This window comes from Sinohyriopsis cumingii, chromosome 3, assembly GCF_028554795.1.
Source record: "Sinohyriopsis cumingii isolate HCF-2022 chromosome 3, ASM2855479v2, whole genome shotgun sequence".
Taxonomy (NCBI): domain Eukaryota; kingdom Metazoa; phylum Mollusca; class Bivalvia; order Unionida; family Unionidae; genus Sinohyriopsis; species Sinohyriopsis cumingii.
Genome location: NC_142963.1, coordinates 12,007,829 through 12,031,534, shown reverse-complemented (window position 1 = coordinate 12,031,534; position 23,706 = coordinate 12,007,829). Strand labels below are relative to the sequence as shown.

At 35.7% G+C, this 23,706-nt stretch overlaps 1 protein-coding gene across 9 annotated transcripts in view; it reads left to right on the top strand.

The window, feature by feature from the left end:
- Positions 1-23,706, top strand: part of LOC149802464 (uncharacterized) — a 225,957-nt gene that overhangs the window by 193,053 nt on the left and 9,198 nt on the right. For 8 of the 9 annotated variants that reach the window (XM_089951707.1, XM_089951702.1, XM_089951708.1 and 5 more), the window contains one exon: positions 17,671-17,777. In XM_089951707.1, coding sequence (XP_089807833.1) covers positions 17,671-17,777 — 107 coding nt within the window. Of the gene's footprint in view, positions 1-17,670; positions 17,778-19,467; positions 19,676-23,706 lie in introns of those variants that run through there. The other variant, XM_089951711.1, reaches the window with a different exon arrangement.

The window sequence follows — 23,706 nt, the reverse complement described above, 5'->3', positions numbered from 1 at the left end:
ACCTCGAGAAAAAATCCTAGCTGGATTTGAGTGTTTGTCCAGCATCACATCATCATATACAACCAAATTATTAATAAATCCGTCAAAATCATTAACACTTGGCGATTCATCAGTATCGGTTATAAATTCAATGACGTCGCCATCCAACAATCTTGCGTTTTCATTAAAATCATTGAGTACATCATAACATCGTTGATCATCAACTGATGGCGCTTCCAAATACAACTTATCCCATTTTAACCATCTCATTATCAAATTAAGTAACAGTTGCGTCTTACCACTTCCAGATGGGCCTATGATAATCATTCGGATAGAATTTGGTAGCGCTGCATGATGCTAGACCGGCTCTTGTTTTCTTGTCGCTGAGAAATCAATTATATCCATGTTATATATAAAATAATTATGGATCTATGTTGTGTGAAATGTAGGACGCGTACTCCCACAGGTGATCTAACAACTATTAAAACAAAAAATAATAGATCATTGGTTAATGGTAAATGTGAACGATGTGGTACAAAAAATTTTAATTTATTCCCTCACAAAGTCAGATAATATTATTTATAAAAAAACGAGGAGGTGATATTGCAGTAAAATTAACAGTTACTAGGGACTCTGTGGGCTAAATACCCAGGAGAAAAACATCTCCCAGGATATAATTACTGTGGTCCTGGAACCCGACTTGATATCAGACTTGACAACCAAGACCAACCAAAACCAGGTGAGTATCCGATAAACGCTATTGATAAAGCGTGTCATGCTCATGATGTAGCTTATAAAAGTAAAGATCTCCAATACAGACACATAGCAGATGTGAAATTAATTCACGAGCTAAATTCCATTACGAATAAATCTTTCAAGGAATCATTGGCTAATTGGTTAGTTAGATCCGCAATGAAAGATAAACTAGCGCTAGGTGCTGGTAATTAATTATAAATGGAATCGATTTATTATTCCCCAAGAGGATATTGGAAAGGTAGATCAGCAATTAGTAAACTCGCCGAAGCAGCAAAAGTTACACGTGTCACCGCTGAAGCGTGGTTAGCACGACAAGCAATATGGCAAATTTATCTACCACCGCCTGAACGAATTCACTTTGCACATTTTGATGTTGGAGTTCCTAATGAAGTTCATCAAGCTGATATATTATTTTTACCACATGATACCATTAAAATCCGAAGACGTCAGATAACATATAAATACGCATCAACTGTCGTTGATGTTGCAAGTAGAGATAAAGAAGCAGAGCCGTTGTCAACAAAGACAGCAACAGAAGTTGCTTCTGCGTTTAAACGAATTTATCAACGTGGACCCTTGCAATGGCCACAGCTGTTACAAGTTCATCCTGGCAAAGAATTTCAGGGTGCAGTATCATCGTTGATGAAGCAACATAACGTCACCATCAGACGAGGACATACTGCAATTCATCGTGATCAGGCAATTGTTGAACGATTTAATCGAACACTTGCTGAGCGGTTATTTGGATATCAATACGCGAAGGAATTCATTCAAGACAAGAGATCACGCGAATGGGTTGCAAGATTACCAAGTGTGATAGCCGCGCTAAATAATGAAATAACTCGAACAACTGCGTTGAAACCAATTAATCAATCAAAAGCGCGCGTATAACAATACAACGACATAACAAGATCCTCGGGTAGACCCACAATCTACAGATTAGATTCAACTGCTCCTCAACGTGGATTTACACGTGAACAATTACAAGTAATTCCCGAAGACACACAATTACCACCGCGATCACTTAACTAGCACCAAGGGTGTCAGCACCCCTACGTCGATTACATTCAAGACAGGTCAGCATCACATTTTCTCGTGAATGACCGCGACTACTATCTTTTCTATCCACGGTAAATTGTCTTGGATCATTTTTCAGATACCGCCATAACATTAAGCAATTACAACTCACGCAGTCATTATTCTGCTGCTGTTTCAGTGTGTTAATAATTCAGCATGATATCAAATTCCCGATTATTTTTTTTGTCACTTGGTTTATAACCGGCTAATTTTTTTCTTATTATATCGTTGTCAATATCATCATTGATCACTGACGCGTCCATGACAATTCTCCGCAACTGAGAAATTCTTCTGACTCGGGATACTGCAAGATAAACCAAGTTCGACCATTCGATATAATCGTCAACGATCCAAACAATTGTATCAGTGATGGTTAATCCTTGTGATGAGTGAATCGTCATTGCGTATCCTAGCGTCCACGGAGATCCGTCAGCGCGTATCGCATCCTCAATAACATTGACAGGAACCAAAACAATATAATTTAATACAAGATTCTGTTTCTCGGGTTGTCCTGGTATATCAACGTCGATATTCTGTAGTCGTATATTAGTTGGTCTGTAACACAACGGTACACGTAACGCTGAGAATTTCTCCTTGTGTAACTGAAATAACTCCCGTTGAAGTGTGTCTCTGACTATATTTCTACTTGCCACTATCAAATCGTTTGGTCTCCACCTTTCCCAAAAGTCGTTCATGGAAGTTTCTGGAATTATTTTACGCGCTATTTCACATTGAATTTTATTCGGTTGTAGTCTGATTAATTTTTTTAATTCTCTTAATTCTGCATCAAGTGATCTATGATCATCGGTTATTTCTTTATAGTAATCTACAAAATCCTTTAGCCAATGGTGTGGAGATGGCCCGACAAACGGAAGTGGTTGACCGTGATCGCCGCACATTATCACAGCTGTGTTTTTCAATAACAGCCAATCGATAAACATTTGTAATATATCTAGCGACACTGTGCATATCTCGTCCCAAATGATGATACCAGGAATATATTTCTCTCCCATTCGATCAGGAGTCCATATGCCCCCGCTGTATTTGAAAAAGCTGTGATAAGTACAAGAATTGACTCCTCGTTGTTTCATTTCTCGTGCAAGTATATGTGTTGGTGTTAGCACAATCATGTCATCGCAATTCTGTCGAAATAATTCGATCACCCGAGTTGTCTTACCAGAACCTTCCGGTCCGCTTAAATAAACCATCTTGTGTCTGGATACTGGATCATACACGGACGGTGCCCTCGACATTTCTGATATCTGATCGCTGCGATAACTATCTTTAATCGTAACATCCGCGGATGGATCATAATCACGTAACGTTTCTTCTTTTATTCTCCAAGAACCCAATGATGCATCAGTGTTTATAAAACGAGCCAGTAATTCTGAATATTTTTCATCGATATAAAATGAATCCGTTGCAACTCTGACCGCGATGTCAGGAAATCTACTTATCATTGATAATAAATTTATAGAAACATAAGCAAGCATTGAAGATCTTAAATGTGTATATTGCGGCGATTCTCCATCATGTAACTAACAATTGTGCCCAACTTTTTTCCGTTGGATAAATAAGTATTTTCTCGACTACAATATATATTTCTCGCAGCAGCATCAGCGATTATAAAATCTAACTCAGCATCATCTAGAATTAATCGTGCGTGATGCCGTTTATGATGATATGCTCCACCTTGAGTAAATTTGCCAATTATTTTTCTACCGAGATTCTTTGCAATATTTTCTTCGGTGGTATTTTACGCGAAAATATCTAATCGCGCATAAAAGTCGGCAGCGTCATGATAAGGAATTAGTTCAGGTGTAGGTAACCAAACTTTGGTTTGTTTTCGATATGATATAATTGCTTCACTGACAACCAAAGATATCAATATTTTACTGTCAAGCATAAATCGTAATAATACTATTGGCGCCCAGCGTCGCTCCGAGAAATGTCTGCCTAACCAAACATGACAGCACGGATGAAGATCTTTAGCGAATTCAAACAACACCACACGAGCAAATCCAGTTAGTTTAAAATCGGGTAACGATCCGTTTATGGCAACTCTTGTCATCTCATTCATGGGATGTCCAAACCGCGCAAAATACTTATGGCATTCTCCGTAACCAAAAAAACTCCCCGGATAACACGCAACCATGTCAAGGGATATCATACCGTTACGATCATACTTGGTATTCCACAAATTGCCATGCCCGTATTCGACACAACTAGCTTGAACATCCTCGAGAAATCGAACGCGTGTTCTTTTCCACGAATTTTTCTCTCTGGCAAAATGATCCGCGACTGATGGAATTGTAAAACAGTTGCTGAGCAACTCGTTAATGTTTTCTGTTGAATATTTTCCGCTAGTTTTCTCGTTGTTTCATGAAGAGATTCTCGACGATATAAATCGCCTTAAGGTCTTACAACTTGATCATATTCTTCATCAGAACTTTTAAATAACCATACTGACACGGGATCATTTTTACTTAACGCGGGAATAAAATTAAACATATTTTCTGAGGGGTAAAATCTTACAGTATGATTCCGTGGAAATATTGTTACTGCGTTGTCCAGGCGTGCTTATTATGATCAACGATATTTATCGGAGCTCCTTTCGATTTATATTTCGATTCGTACAATACTTCCCCTGTTATTGTTGCTACGGTTATTGGGAATCTTAATATTCTTTCTAACTCGGCAACATTATTTATTGTAGCTCCGGTATCCTTAACCGATTCAGCCCACTTCGCTATTTTTTTACGTCGTAGATCCGTCAGACCGTTTCCACGCTTCGCATTTGTAAAATGTTCCATTACTCGTTCTGCTACACAATTCAACTTTGAAAATCTCATTGGTGCAAGATCATTAATGTTGGCTTTATCATTTAGCTGATAAATTCCATAAATAACCAAGGTTACAGGATATGCTCGCGAGTAATATGGTCTGTCAATAACACTCAGCGTTCTTGGCTTGGAATTTTTACTTAACAAAACGGTTTTTCCACCAGCAAGGACAGGGTCACGTTTGTCACGGATAATCCAATTATCGGAATCTTCTGCTAGCACAATAAACTTTATTCTGAAAAATATTTCTGATTATTAAGGTAATCGATAATCGTTTTCGCTCGTGTATCGTTCATTGTAGCATCAATAACATAGTTGACACCGTTGTCCTTGACAGAGTCATCGCGTACAATTTTAAATGTCGACCACGTGTAAGATGCACCATCATCACGAAATTCTTTTTAGCATCCCTGATAATATTAATCAGATCAGTCAGAGCTCGCCTCCGCGAGTCAGGCGTTAGTCTATCAAGATCGAATCTGGAAGTTTTCCAAGATTTGATCATGGACAATCTCTCAAACTCATCCATGCTATATTTCAGACAAGTATTTAAATTAAAAAATATTATATATAATGAATCAGTGTAAATGGCTTATGATAGGATCTGTAACTCCATGTGGCAAATCATGTGTAAATGAATTCTGCGGACAACATTCGCAAAGTATTCGTAGTGGGAGTTTAGGACCAATACCATATCTGCGATGTGGTGTCGGAGTTAGAGGTAAAACACAGTTGCGCACGTGTTGTGATGATAAACGGTATAGAGAGTTAAAACGTTATTATGACAAAAAAATAACAACTCTGTCAAGGTTAAAAGAACTCCTGAATACTATATAGCAAGATTTTAAGATAAATTATAATTTAGACAAATACATTACATATAAATGGAGCAAAAAGAATTTGTTCCGCATCCTATCATTAAAAATTATGAAGCATCTCGTGATGGTATTATTAGACATTGTCAGCTGAAGAAACCAGTTGGTTTTGTTAACAATCATGGTTATCTAGCGTTCGCCGTTGGGAATAATAAAAAGTATTACAATCTTCGATTCACATACGAATGTTTCTTTGGGAAGATCAAAGACGGTCTTGTGATGGATAATATTGACGGGAACCGTCAGATCAATTCTTTATCCAATCTAAGAGTTGTCACGCAAAGTCAGAATTGTAAATCCGGTAATACTGGCTGTAATGATAAGAGCGCCAAAGCAGTTGTATCCATGAATTCAGAGACTGGCGAAGAGAGAATTTTTCAATCAATAAATGCAGCTGGCAAATATTTTGATATTTGCAAACCTTCAGTACGAAACGTCGCAGAAAATGTATAGAAATCCGCATTCTCAAAAATATAAGCAAAACGTTATTTTCCATTATTGTTAGATCGGTAGATATGCCGTTATATTCATTTAATTTTTTGTTGTTGTTATTTTACATCACTAAAATCCGAGGTTTCAGCATTATTAAAGGGAGATAATTCCGTTTAGGATATGTCTTGCGATTAGTTACCTCCCTTTGACTATGTCACAGACTTGTAATTATTTACGAGTATTTTACACAGACAGGCTTGTAATTATTTACGAATATTTTACACAGACTTGTAAATAAATATTTTTTGTGGTTAATTCTCTCTCTTCTATATCCGTCGTATTTTAATCTTAGTTCGACAAACCGATCTGCGTTTGCCGAGAATGGCTTACGGGAAAAGTATCAGTTATCTCCCTTGTATTTCATATTAAGAAATGTCATTACGGTGCGAGTAAGGGTAAATAACGGAATAATAATTCTTTTTAAGAAAACAATATTTTTGTTTTATTACATTCGTTCGGTTTCTTGGTTCATCTGTATTTTTTCTGCTACGGTAATTAATAAAACAACACAGCATGCAGCGGCATCGTTTTCCTACGGGTACATATATTATCCAATCTGACTTATTGGGTGCAAACTTGAATTTTAGATCTGAACTAAAATTCAGCTGTGAAAGATAATTTCTCTGTTAACTAAAATTCAGTTGTATTTTGTGATCCAACTGAGAAATGTTAACCGTTAACTCTATAATCCGTTAACGGTTAACTACATAATAATTTCTGAATCATATATCAATAACAAAGTTCCGTGGCGCCGTCGTAGCGTGGCTAATATTCGTTCTCGACGTTTCGAGTTCGAATCCAGTGACCGGCATATTGTCGACGTAGGCGATATTTCGCGATTTTATATATAATTTGGGGTCCTCTCCAAGCTCGTCCTCAACGGAAAAAAAACACCTCTCTCCCACACTCACCACGCGGTGAGTGCTACGTTTTGCATCACCCACGGGCTGATTATGGGTGTATGTGTGTGTGTAAAATTCTGTTGAGCGTAGAGAATGGCCTCCGTCCTTAGGATAAGTTAGAATTAAGTTATATGTTGTGCCGTCCTCAAAAACACGCCCTTGTGGGCCTGCTTCAAAACAAAAACGGGTCAGCAATGACCCTACTTATTTTTCTTTTATATATATATATATATATATATATATATATATATATATATATATATATATATATATATATATATATATATATACTGTATAATGAATTACGAAAATATTAATAATGTAATTTCTGCTATTAAAAACTTAGAACACGATGGTATAAGTATATCTGATGAATTAAATCCTGAAAATATTATTTCTGATTTTGAAACATTGCAGGAAAAAAATGATGACGGAGCATATGTGCTTCCATCTCAGTAGAGATTTATAAAGAAGATTCAGACAGCTATGTTTCAGTCACTAGCTACGGTAGAAGAAACGCGGGTAAAGGAATTTGTCTCTCTCTCTCTCGTGCAATCGAAAACATTATATCAGAATTATCTCGTGAATATGAAGCAAAGAAGATAATTAATACTCGTGTGAGGCAACTAAGAAAAATTCTGTCTAATGAAAACGAAAGTTCGAATCGTTGATTTTATCAAGGATGAAATCAAGTACGTGGAAATAAAAACGAAAGTAGTACGTCCGGTTTTCAGTAAAAAATAAATTTCTGATAATATTTTTGTACACTGACAGATTTCAGTAAAATATTATATTTTGTTTTTGTTTTTCACTGAAAATTGTTGGATTTGCATGATTTTAACTACATACATACCCTTCAACATTGAGAAATCAGTCGATGCACACGATTTTGACAACATATATACCCTTCAACGTTGAGAAATCAGTCGATTTATACGATTTTTACTACCTAAATACCCTTTAGAATTAACAAATCAGCCTGATTTTCAGTAAAAAATAAATTTCTTATAATATTTGTCAATCCGCCTGTTAACTTTATCCTTCATTTTATCAAGGGAATGGAGAATTATTTTTTGTACTGTTTCCTTGAAATCATAGATTTGAAGATTGAAAATCTTTGCGATGGGAAATCCTTGAAAATCGTAGATTTTTAGGATTTTACAAGTAAATTAATATTAACCGTCATTACTCAAATCCAGCAAGTGGCCGGATTGGTCTGTTAGTTTGAAATTTATTCTTGATAACAGTGAATTATGACATCGTAGATAGACCAGATTGATCGGTTCTTGTGCAATCAAAAATCTGGGTGGTTCTTTCGGTGTAAACGAATAAAGAATGAATCCTTGCTGCGCTTGATTTGACATTGTTGTGTCCGTGCTGTAACTTCCCTCAGTTACATCACACACAAGATTGACCGCGACTACCGGGGTTATATTTACGATTTCCGGGGATACATGTCGTCCTTGTCCTTGTGGATTATTATTGTGCCAGAGAATGGTTGCCGGTGGTAGTGTTTCTTTGTACCGTGTAAGTATATCAGGAAAGAACTCATTGATGATTTTGGTGGTGTATTTTTCTAGTTCGTCTGCGTTATATCAGGGAAATTTATAATTTGGTAGATCTGCTTCTGTTATCGAATATGCAGTTAAAAATTGTTGTTTGCGGTCTATACTTTTAGTATTAATTGTTACCTGAATTACTCTCCTGTTAATATCTTTCATATCAGATGCAAGCTGATTTAATATCTCAATTTGTTTAATGATTTCGCTGCGTGAACTTGTAACATCCAAAAGATGTTCTTGGAAGTGTTGCCGTAGTCTCTCTAGTTGTGTTTTTGATTAATAATTTTAAAATATACAATAATTTCATCTAGGCGAATATTTGCATATTTAAATACTCCACAACCGAGATGTTCCTGAACAATATGCCAAGTTACATCTTCCTTGTTAATAAAGGTAAGATAACCGGTCAACACTGGATATGTTGAATTTTTTATGTTATGTAAATGTTGTTTGTATGACAGGGTAACATCGTGGTATGATTTGCTTGTCCGTGGTATAATCAGACTTTTTGGTTCAGGTGGTATCGGTTTCTCAGGTGGTGGAATTTCAGGCCAACATAACACTGTTCTGATCGAACTCTGATATATATCCACGGCGTAGTCAGGAGAGTTTATCCCGATTGCAGAAGACAGCGTTGGTTCGTGAGCTGTTATTGCTATTTTGGATTCTTTTCCTGTGATATTTTTTATTCGACGTTGTAATTCCTCATTGATTTCTTCGATTTGATAGCACCCGGTTGGTATTCCAACAACGTTCCAGTCGGGTGTACCATCTGGTTTATTTTTATTTGCAAACACAAACGAATCATTCGGTGGTTATCCACCAAATGATTTTGATCTGATATTTGGCCAGCTGTGGTATACTCGCAACTGTGCTAGCGCGATCTCGCTGACCGGAATCGCAGTTGGAAAATTGATACTGAATTCAGGCTTGGTTGAGCTTACTGTTTTCATTGTGGTCCTTGCCGGAGTTGTATTTGTGGCTATCTGCTGAAATAGTTCTGTCATTATTTAATTTTTCTTCTTTCAAATGGAAGACTTCATTGTATGTCTTTGTCATTATCGTGAATTCGGAATCTGTTATGGCTGTGTCGTCGAGGCTTGATGATATCAACGACGATAATTTAGAATATGCTGCTGTGGCTGTGTTTAATCGTGTAACATAATCGTGCAATTTTGTGCTCGTGCACGTGGATTTGTTTTCGCGATAATATTAAAAACACCTGCGATTGCAGCCGATGATGAAACGCATATTGTTACTGGTGTTAGCGCTGATAATACAATCCGGGTGGACGCAACTACCGCGGATACTAAATAAACTATAGCATCCAGCACGATTACACGCCGCTTGTAATTTTTTTACTTTTGTTGCATACTCGTCAATGATGGTTTTTAACTCTGACTGCCATTCACGTACTTGATCGTATCTATATTGTTGTGCATTTAATGTTGTCATTGACGCTGTCCGGGCCATTATTATTTTACGCAGTAACCAACTGAAGTGTTTCAGCTACAATTTCCAGACACCTCCAGTAAGATGTTGCGGTTAATTTCTTATCAGCTGCTTCCAGTATAAAAGTATAGCACGAGTACTGTATGTTGTGAGATATCCACTTTTTTTGTTGCTGACATTTCTAGTAGCGGATAGCAACCGTAATCTATCTTTCGTCGGAATTTCGGCCGCTCACTAGTAATTATTATATTTACTTAGACTGACATTTGTAAATGGATGGTAAGTAAAATTCCTCTTCTTTTCACTCAGAATTAAATCCTTCAGAACACTTACATTTTCTGCAGTAATTCCTGTGATCAGACAAGAACACATGCATCTCTATCGTTCCTTGACCCTGTGTTAAATTTCTGACACATGCGTGGAAGGCAGCACCTCAAATGTAAAAAAAGAAACAAAACAAAAAAAAAAAATAAAAAAATAAAAACAACACCATACATGTTGGTGTATTTCATAGTCAGGGAGGAACAATAACTACAGTTGACCAAATGACGGCCAATTCCTTTGTAAAAATGTACCCAGATAAAATAGTTTGCTGAAATTTCAAAGAAAACAGGTTACCTTTGAAGCATCGATTGTTATGAAAATGTACTAAGCAAATGGAGAAAAAAAGTTAGTCTCAGTCATGCAGTACAATTATTTGATGTTGCTGCCACAATAAGAAATAGGTATTTGTTTGGTTCTCCAAAGCTGTGTTTTAGTGGTGACTTCAATAACGTGTGCACCCTTAATCAAAGAAAGCTGACTACAATCTTCACTAAAAACAAAGAACCTTTCTTTAAAGGAAGTCAGTACCAAACTTAAATAAAAGCAATGATAGATACAACCCCGGAAAACTTATCGGTTGAATGCCGCCATGGATACGTGGTGAAAACCTCAAATTTTGCAGCACTGAACACAGACAGCCTGTACATACCAGTGACTGTTGCGTTATGTTTGATATTATTATTTTGTTTTGACCATGTTGCGAATCCAGATGATACCAGATGATACCGTGTATACGATGTTGGTAATATGCCCGGGAGTTTCTTCGAGTGAGATTTTAATCAGACTAATTTGTTGACAATCCCAGGAATTCCACTTACGATGTCTTCTTGTGTTTTCTTAATCGTATCCATTGTTATTTTGATATCACAGTTTTGTGTCAACGGTGAGCGGAGTACCAAGGAATTCTTCTGCGGTTTCATTAATTTTTCTAAAGTTTCTACGGATATTTGTAAACGCGTTTACATGAAAATCATACTCGGGCCGCAACGTGGATAATTTACCATCTACGGCGCTGTAGTTAACGTCAACATATTTTTTCGTCCCGGCTTCTTCGTCGGATGTTGGATCCGCTAACACCACTATTTTATTTTTGTTCATGTTGAGTTCACCTGTCATTGTGTCACCGGTATTTTTTAAACGATTAGTCACACTTTTTGCAATTTCATCTCTAATGCCTGTAAACGATATACTTGAGTCTCTGATTTTCAGCTGTCAGTAAACACAGCGATGTTTTCAGGGGTAGCTCCAAGAACCTTGCGAACTATGTCATTCCATTTGATATTGCTGGATTTTAGCTTGCCATATCGATCCTGAAAAATAACAACCTCATCTGGGTCTATCCCGGACAACGTTAAAAGATTATCGATTTCATCTTTGGTCGCACATTTTGCTAAAACTACGTCATCGCGTTTTTTACTTTTACTCGTGAGAAGAGATCTTCCGTAAATATCAACCATTATTCTTTAGGGATTATTTAAAATGTTAAATTTATCTGCGGTATACTCGTGCATTACCTTGTGAGGTGGTTTGGTTGATTTTGATAACGCGTCAAGTACATTAATTACTTCACGGCCGCATATTGGTGGATCGGTTAATGTTTGTGTTGGTAGCGTTGAGTACCAAACTGGAATTTTCGTGCGGGTACTTTGTACGTATTTTAGAAACTCAACTGGCGGAGCTAACCCATACTAATCGAAATAAACAATTCCACGTGGATCAATCGCGTAAGCAACCCAATGAGTTCCTGGACCATCGCTGTTATCAAGATTAATAATTCCAGTTTCGCTACTATTCGGTTGGCTCGGTAACCGATCTCGCATAAAAACACCCCTGAAATTTTTTATATTAAATTGTTTAGCAGCATCGAGTAAATCAAAATTTGACATCGGTGTAAAACCGCTGGTTTTGAAAACCGTTTGGGTAACATGATGGTGGAGTTCCTGGAAGTCTTAGACCCGCCCCCTATTGTTCCACTGGTAATCTTAGACGACCCGGCTGAGGCATATTTGACTTTTTTGGACTCCTTGTTGGCTTTTGTGTCCGTGATGATCTTTTTTTGTGTAATATTCCTTTTCCAGTTGCTTTCTTTAATGCCATTCCAGCAGCGGTTCCAGCAGCTCCTAACGCGGCTGCTTTTGCAACAGCTGGGGCAGCGGCAGCTATCAACGCTAGTATTGCTGCGAGAAGTGGAAATATACCACCGGTTTTAATGACGTCGCTGATGGCTTTTGGAGCGAAATCAAGTTAACTCCGGTGTTTGCTTGCTGCGCTTTATTGAAATGTTTTAGTTGAGTTTTAGTCAACGATAACTTGTTTGGACCACCACTAGCAATTTGATCTCGTTTTAGTGTTTTGTTGTCCCGCATGCGCTCGCGTTTTTTTATTGTAGTGACATTAACGTGACTATATGACATTTTTATAATTAACGCCATTGGTCTAATTGTCTACATGTTTTCCACTGGGGCATCAATGACTCTCATTCGTCCACCAACACCTTCAAGTAACATTGATTGTTGCTGAGAATAACAGCAATTGCTCTGTAATTAACACCACCTGAGTTTACGCTAGCTCGAAAATGTATATGAACGACAGATTGCTTAACTAAATCAAGATGTTCGAGCGAAAAGTAATAAATATGTTACAACGATGAAAAATTTAACTGCGATATTTGCAAACCAGTATCAATATTTTGATCACGTCCCATAAATGTCATCAAACGATGATATGCACGTGCCACATAATTTTCTTCAAAATTCAATAATATATCCTCGGATGGTTCTTGATGTCCGTTTATTCTTAAAGATACTTCAGAGACACCAAGTTTGTCAAATGCCATTGGATTTCCTTCTTGATTGTTTATTCGTCCAGTATTTTGAAGAGCAACAAAGATATGTCTCGGTGCAGAAACGCCTTGCTGTGATCATATATGCCAAGTAAATACGCCATCGACAGGATTTTGATTACTATCGTTAGTTGTTGTTAACCACGATAATATTGATTTACCTCCTTGATCCATAAAAAAAGTAGCGCCGTTCTTCAGCGAGTGATGAAATCATTACCGGCATCCACAACGGAAGTTTTAATAATATTACTTTACCAGGAGCAGCGCCATTTTCTCGCCAGATAGCAGCATTGTCTTCTTTTCGATGAAGAACAATTCTATGTTTGGCTCCAAAACTAACCTTTCTGACATTTCTGCAAAATCCAAAGATGTGGGACAGTGGAATTGCATATGAAAATCTTCTACGATCACCTTTTAACATTAATTTACGTGTAGCAAAGCCTAAATTATAATTAGGGTTCTGACTTTGTAGCATCAAAAATGCATCAGCTGGTCTATCTATCGCTCTAGCAGGTTGTGGGTCAGTCGAAGTATTACGCGTCACTTGTACGAGACTAAATGGGTTGGGATCAGGATGTTCAGAATTATCCTTGGCGAACATCATAGTCGGACCAGCTGATCTAGTATAATCATCTGAATACCTTGCCAGACCTATAATCGTCGTAGCAACGTCAACATTATCTTGGATTGTCTCAATTTCTTTTCCATCGATCATGTACATAGCACTTGTGAATAACGCCATGATGCCATTATTAACAAAGCCAACTCTGACATTAGCTCCGTATGGTGTATTAGCGACAACGTCTGTTACAAGTTCACCTGTGACTTCAGTAAATGATTCAGCGGGCAAGAAATACCTACTTGTATCCTGAACTCGTAATTCAAATCGTCCACGTTGATTTAGCGATACTGCCTCATAAAAATAATATTGATAATCACGCACGGACTCATCCTTGAGTACTGGTGCATCCATGTCAAACCTGAGTCAGATGTACGTTTAAACATTTTATTATAATTTGTTATCTTCTAAAACGAAGACAGTTTCCTGATATCAGACTTGTATTTATTTGTTCAGCTCCTTGATTTATCAGCGCTGCTAGTTTTTGATTTGCGGCTTGATTTATTACTTTACTGACATTTGCAGTCACCACTTCAGTGCTTGGTAATTTCACTGGCGGTGGTGGTCTGCGTATTAATCGTGCTAGTCTGTCCTTGATTGCCGAGAACGCTTTACTGGCAACATTACCAATAGCACCAGGAGCTTTATCACGAACATCGTCAATAGCTTTCGTTGATAATTGTTTTGCGATCGGTATTGCTTTGGGGGCTATCCTTCTGAAGAAACGCTGAACAACATCACCGAATCCATCTCCGTAAGTTGCTTTATAGGTTGGTAATCGCGAGTTTATCACCTTAACCGCTACAGGTCCACGGTGAGCATTATGTATAATCATCTTATTTGTTATTCATTTATCTAATCGCGATAACAACTAGTCACTATGATAGTTATCAACGATTTCATCAATGAGTTCTCGATAAATATTAATGTCCATGATACCACCTTGAAATAATCGTCGACAAATATCAGCTGCTTCATTGTTTATTTCCGGAGAATTATTTCCAGCTCGTTTACCCCCAATCAGAATTTCTAGTCGTTGCACGTCATCGAGGATATTGTTAGGACAGGCAATAAGACCACTTCCCAAACCACTACCAGTAGCGCCAGGAGCATCGTAAAATTCTTTTTCTGGAGATTGTAGTCGAATAGTTTGTTGTTGCCTCGCTTTGATTACATCTTGTGTAAATTTTTGATACCCTGGATCTTTCATATCAACACTTAGAAGCAAAATATAATACAGGAAGCCAATTTTCAGGTTTTACTTTTTTAACACATTCAGGTTTCAAGTACTTTTCTCTAGAATCATAACGATGCACAGCAATATTAATTAATTCATCTCGGTCAGTAAAAGCATTAAGAGCTTCGTCGGTAAACATTACTGAAGTTCGAATCGCAGATTTTGATCGTTCTGTTTGTTGCGGGGGGGGGGGAGGAAGTTGATAAGACTCTTTTACAGGTGGCGAATAGGGAGATGGTGGCTATTGAGGTTGTGATCTGTATTCTTTATCAAGTCTTTGTATTTCCCTTACAAAACTCGCAAATATTGGATCACTATTTCTGGCTTGTTTTTTGTTGTAGAATACACGATATATCCACCTGATGAAATTATCATTATTCACGGCAGCATATTCTGGTTTTAAAATTTTGCCATTTTGAGTTACACTTGCTAATATTGCAGTGGGTAAATCCTCTTCTTTTATTTCTTTAAGTTGCTTAATAACACCTTCCTTAAATTTTGCAATTAGTTCAATATTTTCTTTTACTGGTTTGGGTTTAGGCACAAGTTCCTTTTTCACGCCGTCGACTTCAGTACGAATTTTGCTGATACCTTCAAGTATTTCTTCATCGACAGGTGGAGGTTGAGCTGCAGCTATTTCAGTTGGAAGATCCCGTAAAATCTTTTTTGTTTTTTAGTTCTTTCCGCTATTTGTTCAGTCTGCGCAGCGGTTTGTTTTAATACTGGAAGAATACCCTTTTTACTCTCCTCCTCATCCTTAATATCCCCCATATAGCTTTTTCAGTAACCGCTGTAATGGGTCTAAATAACTGTTCTGTACCCGTTGCAAATTCAACTTGTGCTTCCTGACGTTCCTGAAGTTTTTGTTTTACAGAAGCAGTGAACAGGAAGAATTTATTTTTATTGCTTCTAGTCGCTCTCGTGCTAATTTAGTGGTATATGCTTCATCGAGGTTAGCCATTATTGATATAATAATGATTTAATAATGATTTAATTTATATCAGCAGAGAGGCGCTGCCTCGAACTTGGCACCGACGCGATCGCGTATTTTCGTGCGATTTTTCGCGATCTAAAAGACTTATCAGCGATAGGCTGAGTAAATCAATTAGAGTTTATTAAGTTCGTTGACAGGGTTGTCTCATACCGGGTACTGAGACAATCGCGAATTTTTGGTTTTTTTTTGCGATTTTCGAGGGAGGCTTATTTTGCGAAACGAAGTGTAAACCAATTAGAGTCTGTTCAGCCTCTCTGCTGCTCCATGTTTAAACAATTTGATCAGTTCGTATTGAAACAAAATAATGTAACCGTTTTGATGATTTTGGGTTACATTACCCTTTAAAAAAATTCACTGGAGGAAGTCGTCGAAAGGACGAACAAAGAGCAATACGCAATAGTGTCAGCTCCCAAGACCTTGCCCAGTAAAACTTAAAAGGTTAAACAAACATGAGGCACATATATCGCAGCTGTAGCGCGTTGGTTTTGCAGCTTTACGGTACTGCATCTCCTAGATGAGTGGTTTCCTCCGGGTTCTCCGTTTTCCTCCACTAAGAAGGATCGCATTAGGCCAACATCATTTATATAAGTTTGAAGAACTTGTTGTGCAGTTAGTGCCAAATAAATATAGCTTAATTTTAAGAAAATATAGCTGCTATTGGTCACGCAAATTTCAATTGTTAACAGCAGAACGTTGATAGATTTTGTTCATTGTATCCATGCATCTAATATTTACTTTGTTATGGATTTTGTTCATTGTATCCATGCATCTAGTATTTACTGAAGTACTTGTCGGCAGGATATTAGTACGACTCTATCGTCTTAAACAAAGTAACCGAAAAGAGCGAAAACCAACACATTTTTTTTTGTAAAATTCAACAAAATCATATATTTCCCTAGATTACGAAATGAAAATTTATAAAGAACTTATAGTACCGTGAAATATATCTCAGATAGTCCTGAAATATTTATCACAAATCCAGATGTATAAAGTTTCAACTGAATTCCAATTGAATTTCAATATTGAATGTGTTCATGTGCCTATAGTGGCCTGTGACGTGTAGAGGTGCCAACTGTCTTTTGATGAATCACAATAATATAATCAAAGAACTACTTGTATGAAATCATTATAGTTTCGAATTAATGTTCGAGTCCATGAATATTATAGATGAGCAGTTTGTATTTCGAATGAAATATAATTTGAATAAATAATTCCACCAAAATGAAATACTCAACAAAATAATGACTTATGCCTCTGACATTAAATGTAAGAATTAGCAATTTCTCAAGTAAACAAGATTATATAAAAAGTAAGATACGAAAGAAAAATCAGGATAAAGGTCGCAGGTTCATTTCTAGAAACTTCTAAGTTGCCAACAAGATAAAACCTTTTACTACAATTATAGTAAAGAATGCTATAAACATTAAATAGACCCGATCTGTCATATGAGAGTTCGAATATCCTAGACCCAGAAGCAAATAAATATGTTTACCTCTATTGATAATGATCATAATATTTAACCCACACTCATAGAGATAGAGTAATTATGTATTATTTGTTTGTAAAGTTTCTGGTCAGGATCCCAAAGAACTTGATTTTGAACAAGGTCTAGTCCCACGTACCCTTATAAATAACATATAATCGTGGATAAAAAACCTAACAAACAATACAAATTAAATATACATAACAATATGTTTTGCACTATTACAATTACAGATGTAAGCAACTCGACCAATTCCTCAACCACAGCGGCAAGCACAACAGCAGCAACAACAGCATCAACACCATCAACAACAACGACAACAAGTCAAACAACAACTCCGGTATGTACATGGAAGCGTTTATATTTCTTTCCTTCCTGCCTTCAAGGTCCCTCATACAATGAAAAAGAATATGATTTTGAATCGTCAACTTCAGATCACAAGATTAAGTTTAAGGGAAGAAATGTATATCTGCAACTTTTATTTAGATGTTACTGGATATACTATTATGACTCTATGGTCCAAAACTAAGTAACAGAACGAAGTAAAGCAAACAAGTTTTGTAATACTTAACAAATAATTTAATTATCAAAGGTATAAATGAAAAATGAGAATACCTTACAGTTTCATAAAGTGAATCCAAAATCATTCTGGAAAAGTCTATTGAAGTCCAAAAGAATTAAGTATAAATTTCGAAACTGGAAATGTACTGATCTGTCATGAATCGTGACGTTGTCAAAATGGTGTTGAACTACGTTTAATGATTGTCAGTAGTTCCAGAATAATATAATAGTCCAATGAGAACTTACTGTTTCCACTAAATAGTCCAAGCAAATATTTTTCCTCTGAAGTAATATTTAAGTATAAAAATACATCTGCAGGCTCGATGTTACAAAAGAAGACAAGAAATAAGAATGACTCCAGAATAGAAATGAATCTGATTGCCCATTTCTCTTCTTATATACCTTCAATATTCGACTATGTGTCGCAATACACCCCACGTGACATATCTTACAACTCCATTTAATATTTCAAAATACATCTTTTATTATTAGTAACTGTCAAGACGTAGGTTAGCATCTATTTATAGACCTATGTAATTTTTGGATCTTTGATATTTTAAATAGACCCTATGCACGAATGCCATATCCGACTGTAAATAATCACTATAATTTACAGTCGTGAATAAAAATTACAAACATTAGACAAAATCATGTACCAGGAATTACAAAAATATAGATATACATAACAAAACAAAAAGTTTTTGTAAATCTTTGTTACTGTCGTTACCAGTGAAACACATTGTTTCTTTATATGCAGTTATCCTCCTTGTTTCTTTCTTTTGTCATGTAAGCTATTTTCATTTTTGTAACGAGCTGCAAAAATATTTTGTCTGAAGCTAGGTTATATCGTTTTGAAAAATGCATCTCATATTATGGAAAGCAAAATATATCAGGGACAAGTTCCTAATAAGATATAGTATACAAGTTCTTTATAATATATTGGTGACAAGTTATCAGTAAGTTAGTATGTTCTTGAAGATTAATAACGATCGTAATAATCTCTCTCTGCATTCTCAAACTCGAGCGGTCTGCTTCTGAATTGTATGACCAGAATCGAAATCAATCATTCATTCAATCATTCAGTCAATCATTCATCCATTCAATCAATCAATCAATCAATCAATCAATCAATCAATCAAGTAAATAAGATGACCTAAAATAGTGTACTGTTTCATTTGCAGAGCTTTTCTTCATGTTATATATATATATATATATATATATATATATATATATATATATATATATATATATATATAATGACAGTTTTAGAGTCGAACACAGGCAGATTGATGAGTTGTACAGATGAGACAGTTAATGTTTAAGCAGTGTTCTTCAGCCTGCTCAGGCTGATATACCATTGATCTCTCTGATATATTATTACTCCCTCTGATATATCGTTACTCCCTCTGATATATCGTTACTCCCTCTGATATACCATTACTTCTTTCGTTTCTCTTGATAATTTACAGATATTCGTAAGCCAATTTGTTACAAATCTCAACAAGATGCTTGAAGGCGCTCACGTGGAACGCGGCAGACGCGATGCTGATTCTGGCAGAGAAAATTTAAATTCGCCAGCAATACCAAGTTGGAGCTGCAGAAGATAATTGAATTAAGAAAATGTTGACATAGAACATATTAAATTATACTATAAGCCAGATAAAAGTATAAAGACAACTCACGATTTATTTGTTAATGAACTGAGTGTTAAAATCAAATAGCGATATATGTTACATTTAATTAACTCTGCAAGAAGTTACATGTTGTTTCTGAAGAACCAAAAACAAGTACAAATGAGTATGTAGACTAAGAAATATTGAATAATATCATTTTGGTATTACATACACACAGTCCAACACACCACTGCATTACGTAGACACAATCCAAGACAAACCACTGTATTATATAAACACTGTACAACACACGTCCATATTAGATATACACATGCCAACACACCACTGTATTACATAGACACAATCCAAAACGAACCACTGTATTATATAAACACTATACAACACACGACCTCGTTAGATATACTTAGTCCAACACACCACTGTGTAACGACTCTATGGTCACACACTTAAGTAACAGAAAAGAAGCAAAAACAACAAGTTAATCAAACTTAACAAACAATTTAATTGTCAAAGTTATAAATGAAATATGTAAGAGGAACCTATAGTATTGTGAAGCTAATCCAAACTAGTCCCTATAAAGATCTATAAAAGTCCTAAACTAAACAAAAGTTCCTTATCAACTTCAATACCAGAAATGTGCTGGTCTTCTAAGAACCATGTCAAGATGGCGCTGTCCAGAATTCTTTATAATAATTTATAACAGTTCCAGAATAATATTAGAGTCCAAAATAATGAACACTTTATATCAACACTGAACAGTCCAAACAAATTTTTATCCTGTCGAAAAATAAGAAAGTACAACATAAAACACGTCTGCAGACTTAGAACATAAAACTGTACATTAGGGTTTCTTAGTACCTACGCAAGGAGTTATGTTCGTATAGCGAAATTATAATTGCAAATGATATAAGGGTTGGCTGTTGGACTTAAATGAGAGAAATCAATAAAATGGTAACACCGTATCAACGAATGTAACACCATATTAAAGAAATGTAACACCATATCAACGAATTTAACACCATATCAACGAATGTAACACCATATCAAAGAATGGGATGGACTTATTCTTTTCTTCAAAATAACAAGGGATTGAGAAAAGGAGGAAAAAACCTATATAAGGTTTTAGTTACAATTTATGAAAGTCATCAATTTCAAGAATGAATACCAATATTAATACCAAAGTGACAAGAGAACGTCATTAAACGCTGATGACGAATAAAGAAGAGAATGACATTACTAAAAATTACGTAGACAAGCTTACAAAACCATCACTAGTTCCTACAAAATGGGTATTACGATTGTTAAACCGGGTACCGATTCTTACGACTAATGTACCGCATGATATATTATTAATTGATATGTTATGAAATAAGTAAACAAGCGTTTATAATTACGTCAATCATTGCAGGAGTTGGTACAGTTTACTTTTTGAAATGTATTAACTAGTTAGTCAGTATTTATTTTCTTATTGTTTTAGTTACCAAAAATTAACCCTTCACTACAATTGTGTAGAACAAGTCAATTCATGGAATAATTACCAAAAATAAACTCTTCACTGCAAATGTGTACAACAGGCAAATTCATAGAATAATTACCAAAGATAAACCCTTCACTACAATCGTGTAGAAGAATCCAATTCATGAATATTTACAAACAATAAACCCTTCACTACAATTGTGTAGAATAAGCCAATTCGTGGACTATTTACCAAAGATAAACCCTTCACTACAATTGTGTAGAAGAATCCAATTCAAGAACATTTAACAACACTAAACCCTTCACTACAATTATGTAGAACAGGCCAATTCATGGACTAATTACCAAAGATAAACCTTTTAATACAATAGTTTACAATAAGCCAATTCTTTGGGATAATTACCAAAAATAAACCGTTCCCTATAATTGTGTAGAACAGGCCAATTCATGGAATAATTACCAAAGATAAACACTTCACTATAATTGTGTAGAGAAAGCCAATCCAAGGAATAATTACCAAAGATAAACCCTTCACTACACTTTTGTAGAACAAGCCAACTCATGGAATAATTACCAAAAATAAAAACTTCACTATAACTGTGTAGAACAAGCCAATTCATGGAAGAATTACCAAACATAAACCCTTTAATACAATTGGGTAGAGCAAGCCAATTCACGGACTAATTACCAAAGATAAACCTTCACTACAATTGTGCACAGCACGCCAATTCATGGGATAATAACCAAAAATAAACCATTCACAACAATTGTGTAGAACAAGCCAATTCATGGAATAATTACCAAAAATAAAACCTTCACTACGCTCTTGTAGAACAAGCCAATTTATTGAATAATTACCAAAGATAAACCTTCCTACAATTGTGTAGAACAAGCCAATTGATGGAATAATTACCAAAGATAAACCCTTCACTACAATAATGTAGAACAAACCAATTCAAGAACTAATTACCAAACATAAATCCTTCACTACAATTGGATAGAGCAAGCCAATTCATGGAATAATTACCCCCCCCCAATCTCAATACAATTGTGTACAGCACGCCAATTCATGGAATAATTACCAAATATAAACCATTCACTACAACTGTGTAGAAGGAGCCAATTTATGGAATAATTACCAAAAATAAACCCTTCACTACAATGCTGTAGAACAAGCAAATTCATGAACTAATTACCAAACATAAATCCTTTACTACAATTGGATAGAGCAAGCCAATTCATGGAATAATTACCCCCCCCCCCCAAAAAAAAAATCTTCAATACAATTGTGTACAGCACGCCAATTCATGGAATAATTACCAAAGATAAACCATTCACTACAACTGTGTAGAACAAGCAAATTCATGGAATAATTACCAAAAATAAACCCTTCACTACAATTGTGTACAGCACGCCAATTCATGGAATAATTACCAAAAATAAACACTTCACTACAATTGTGTACAGCACGCCAATTCATGGAATAATTACCACAAATAAACCATTCACTACAACTGTGTAGAATAATTACCAAAAATAAGTACTATATTACAATTCTGTAGAACAAGCCAATTCATAGAATAATTACCAAAGATACACCATTCACTACAATTTTGTAAGCACGCCAATTCATGGAATAATTACCAAAGATACAAATTATGTAGAACAAGCCAATTCATGGAATAATTACCAACAATAAACCATTCACTACAATTGTGTAGAACAGGCCTATTCATGGAATAATTGCCAAAGATAAACTCTTCACTACAATTGGGTAGAGTAAGCTAATTCATGGAATAATTACCAAAATAAACCCCTTCTTTACACTTGTGTAGAACAAGCCAATTGGTGGAATAATTACCAAAGATAAACCCTTCACAACAATTGTTTAGAACAAGCCAATTCATGGAATAATTACCAAAAATAAACCCTCCACTACAATGGTGTACAGCACGCCAATTCATGGAATAATTGCCAAAAATAAACTCTTCATTACGATTGTGTAGAACAAGCCAATTCATGGAATAATTACCAAAAATAAACCCTTCACTACAACTGTGAAGAACAAGCCAATTCATGGAATACTTGCCAAAAATAAACCCTACACTTCTATTGTGTAGAACAAACCAATTGGTGGAATAATTACCAGCAGCGCATTAGCCAGTATTAATTTCTCATCGGTTTCGGTTAATTGAAGAATCATTTATTGACACCAGTCAGTGATGTTATTTCTATTGGGGCTAACTTAAATAAGCCAATAGGCTAAATACTTCATACCTTTTCTTATTATATCAATGAAGAAATTTTTTTGAATCACTGTACCGCTGCTACCTACTCGTATCTGTAACAGTTTTAACATTTGAACAGATAAATAACTTCTATCAGGGCACATGCTAGCAATAGTTACACCTTTTTCCTCGAACAGACGGTTTAACCGTAACCGTTCATCTAGGAGTAACTTTTAGTTTGATCTTGATTAAGTATTTTTAATATTTTCTTTTAAAGCATTGTCCATATTTGTTAAATTAGCGACTGTTAGTTCTATTGTCGTTTCATAAGATTCTAACATCTCATTTAATGTAGCAGTATCTTCTTTTA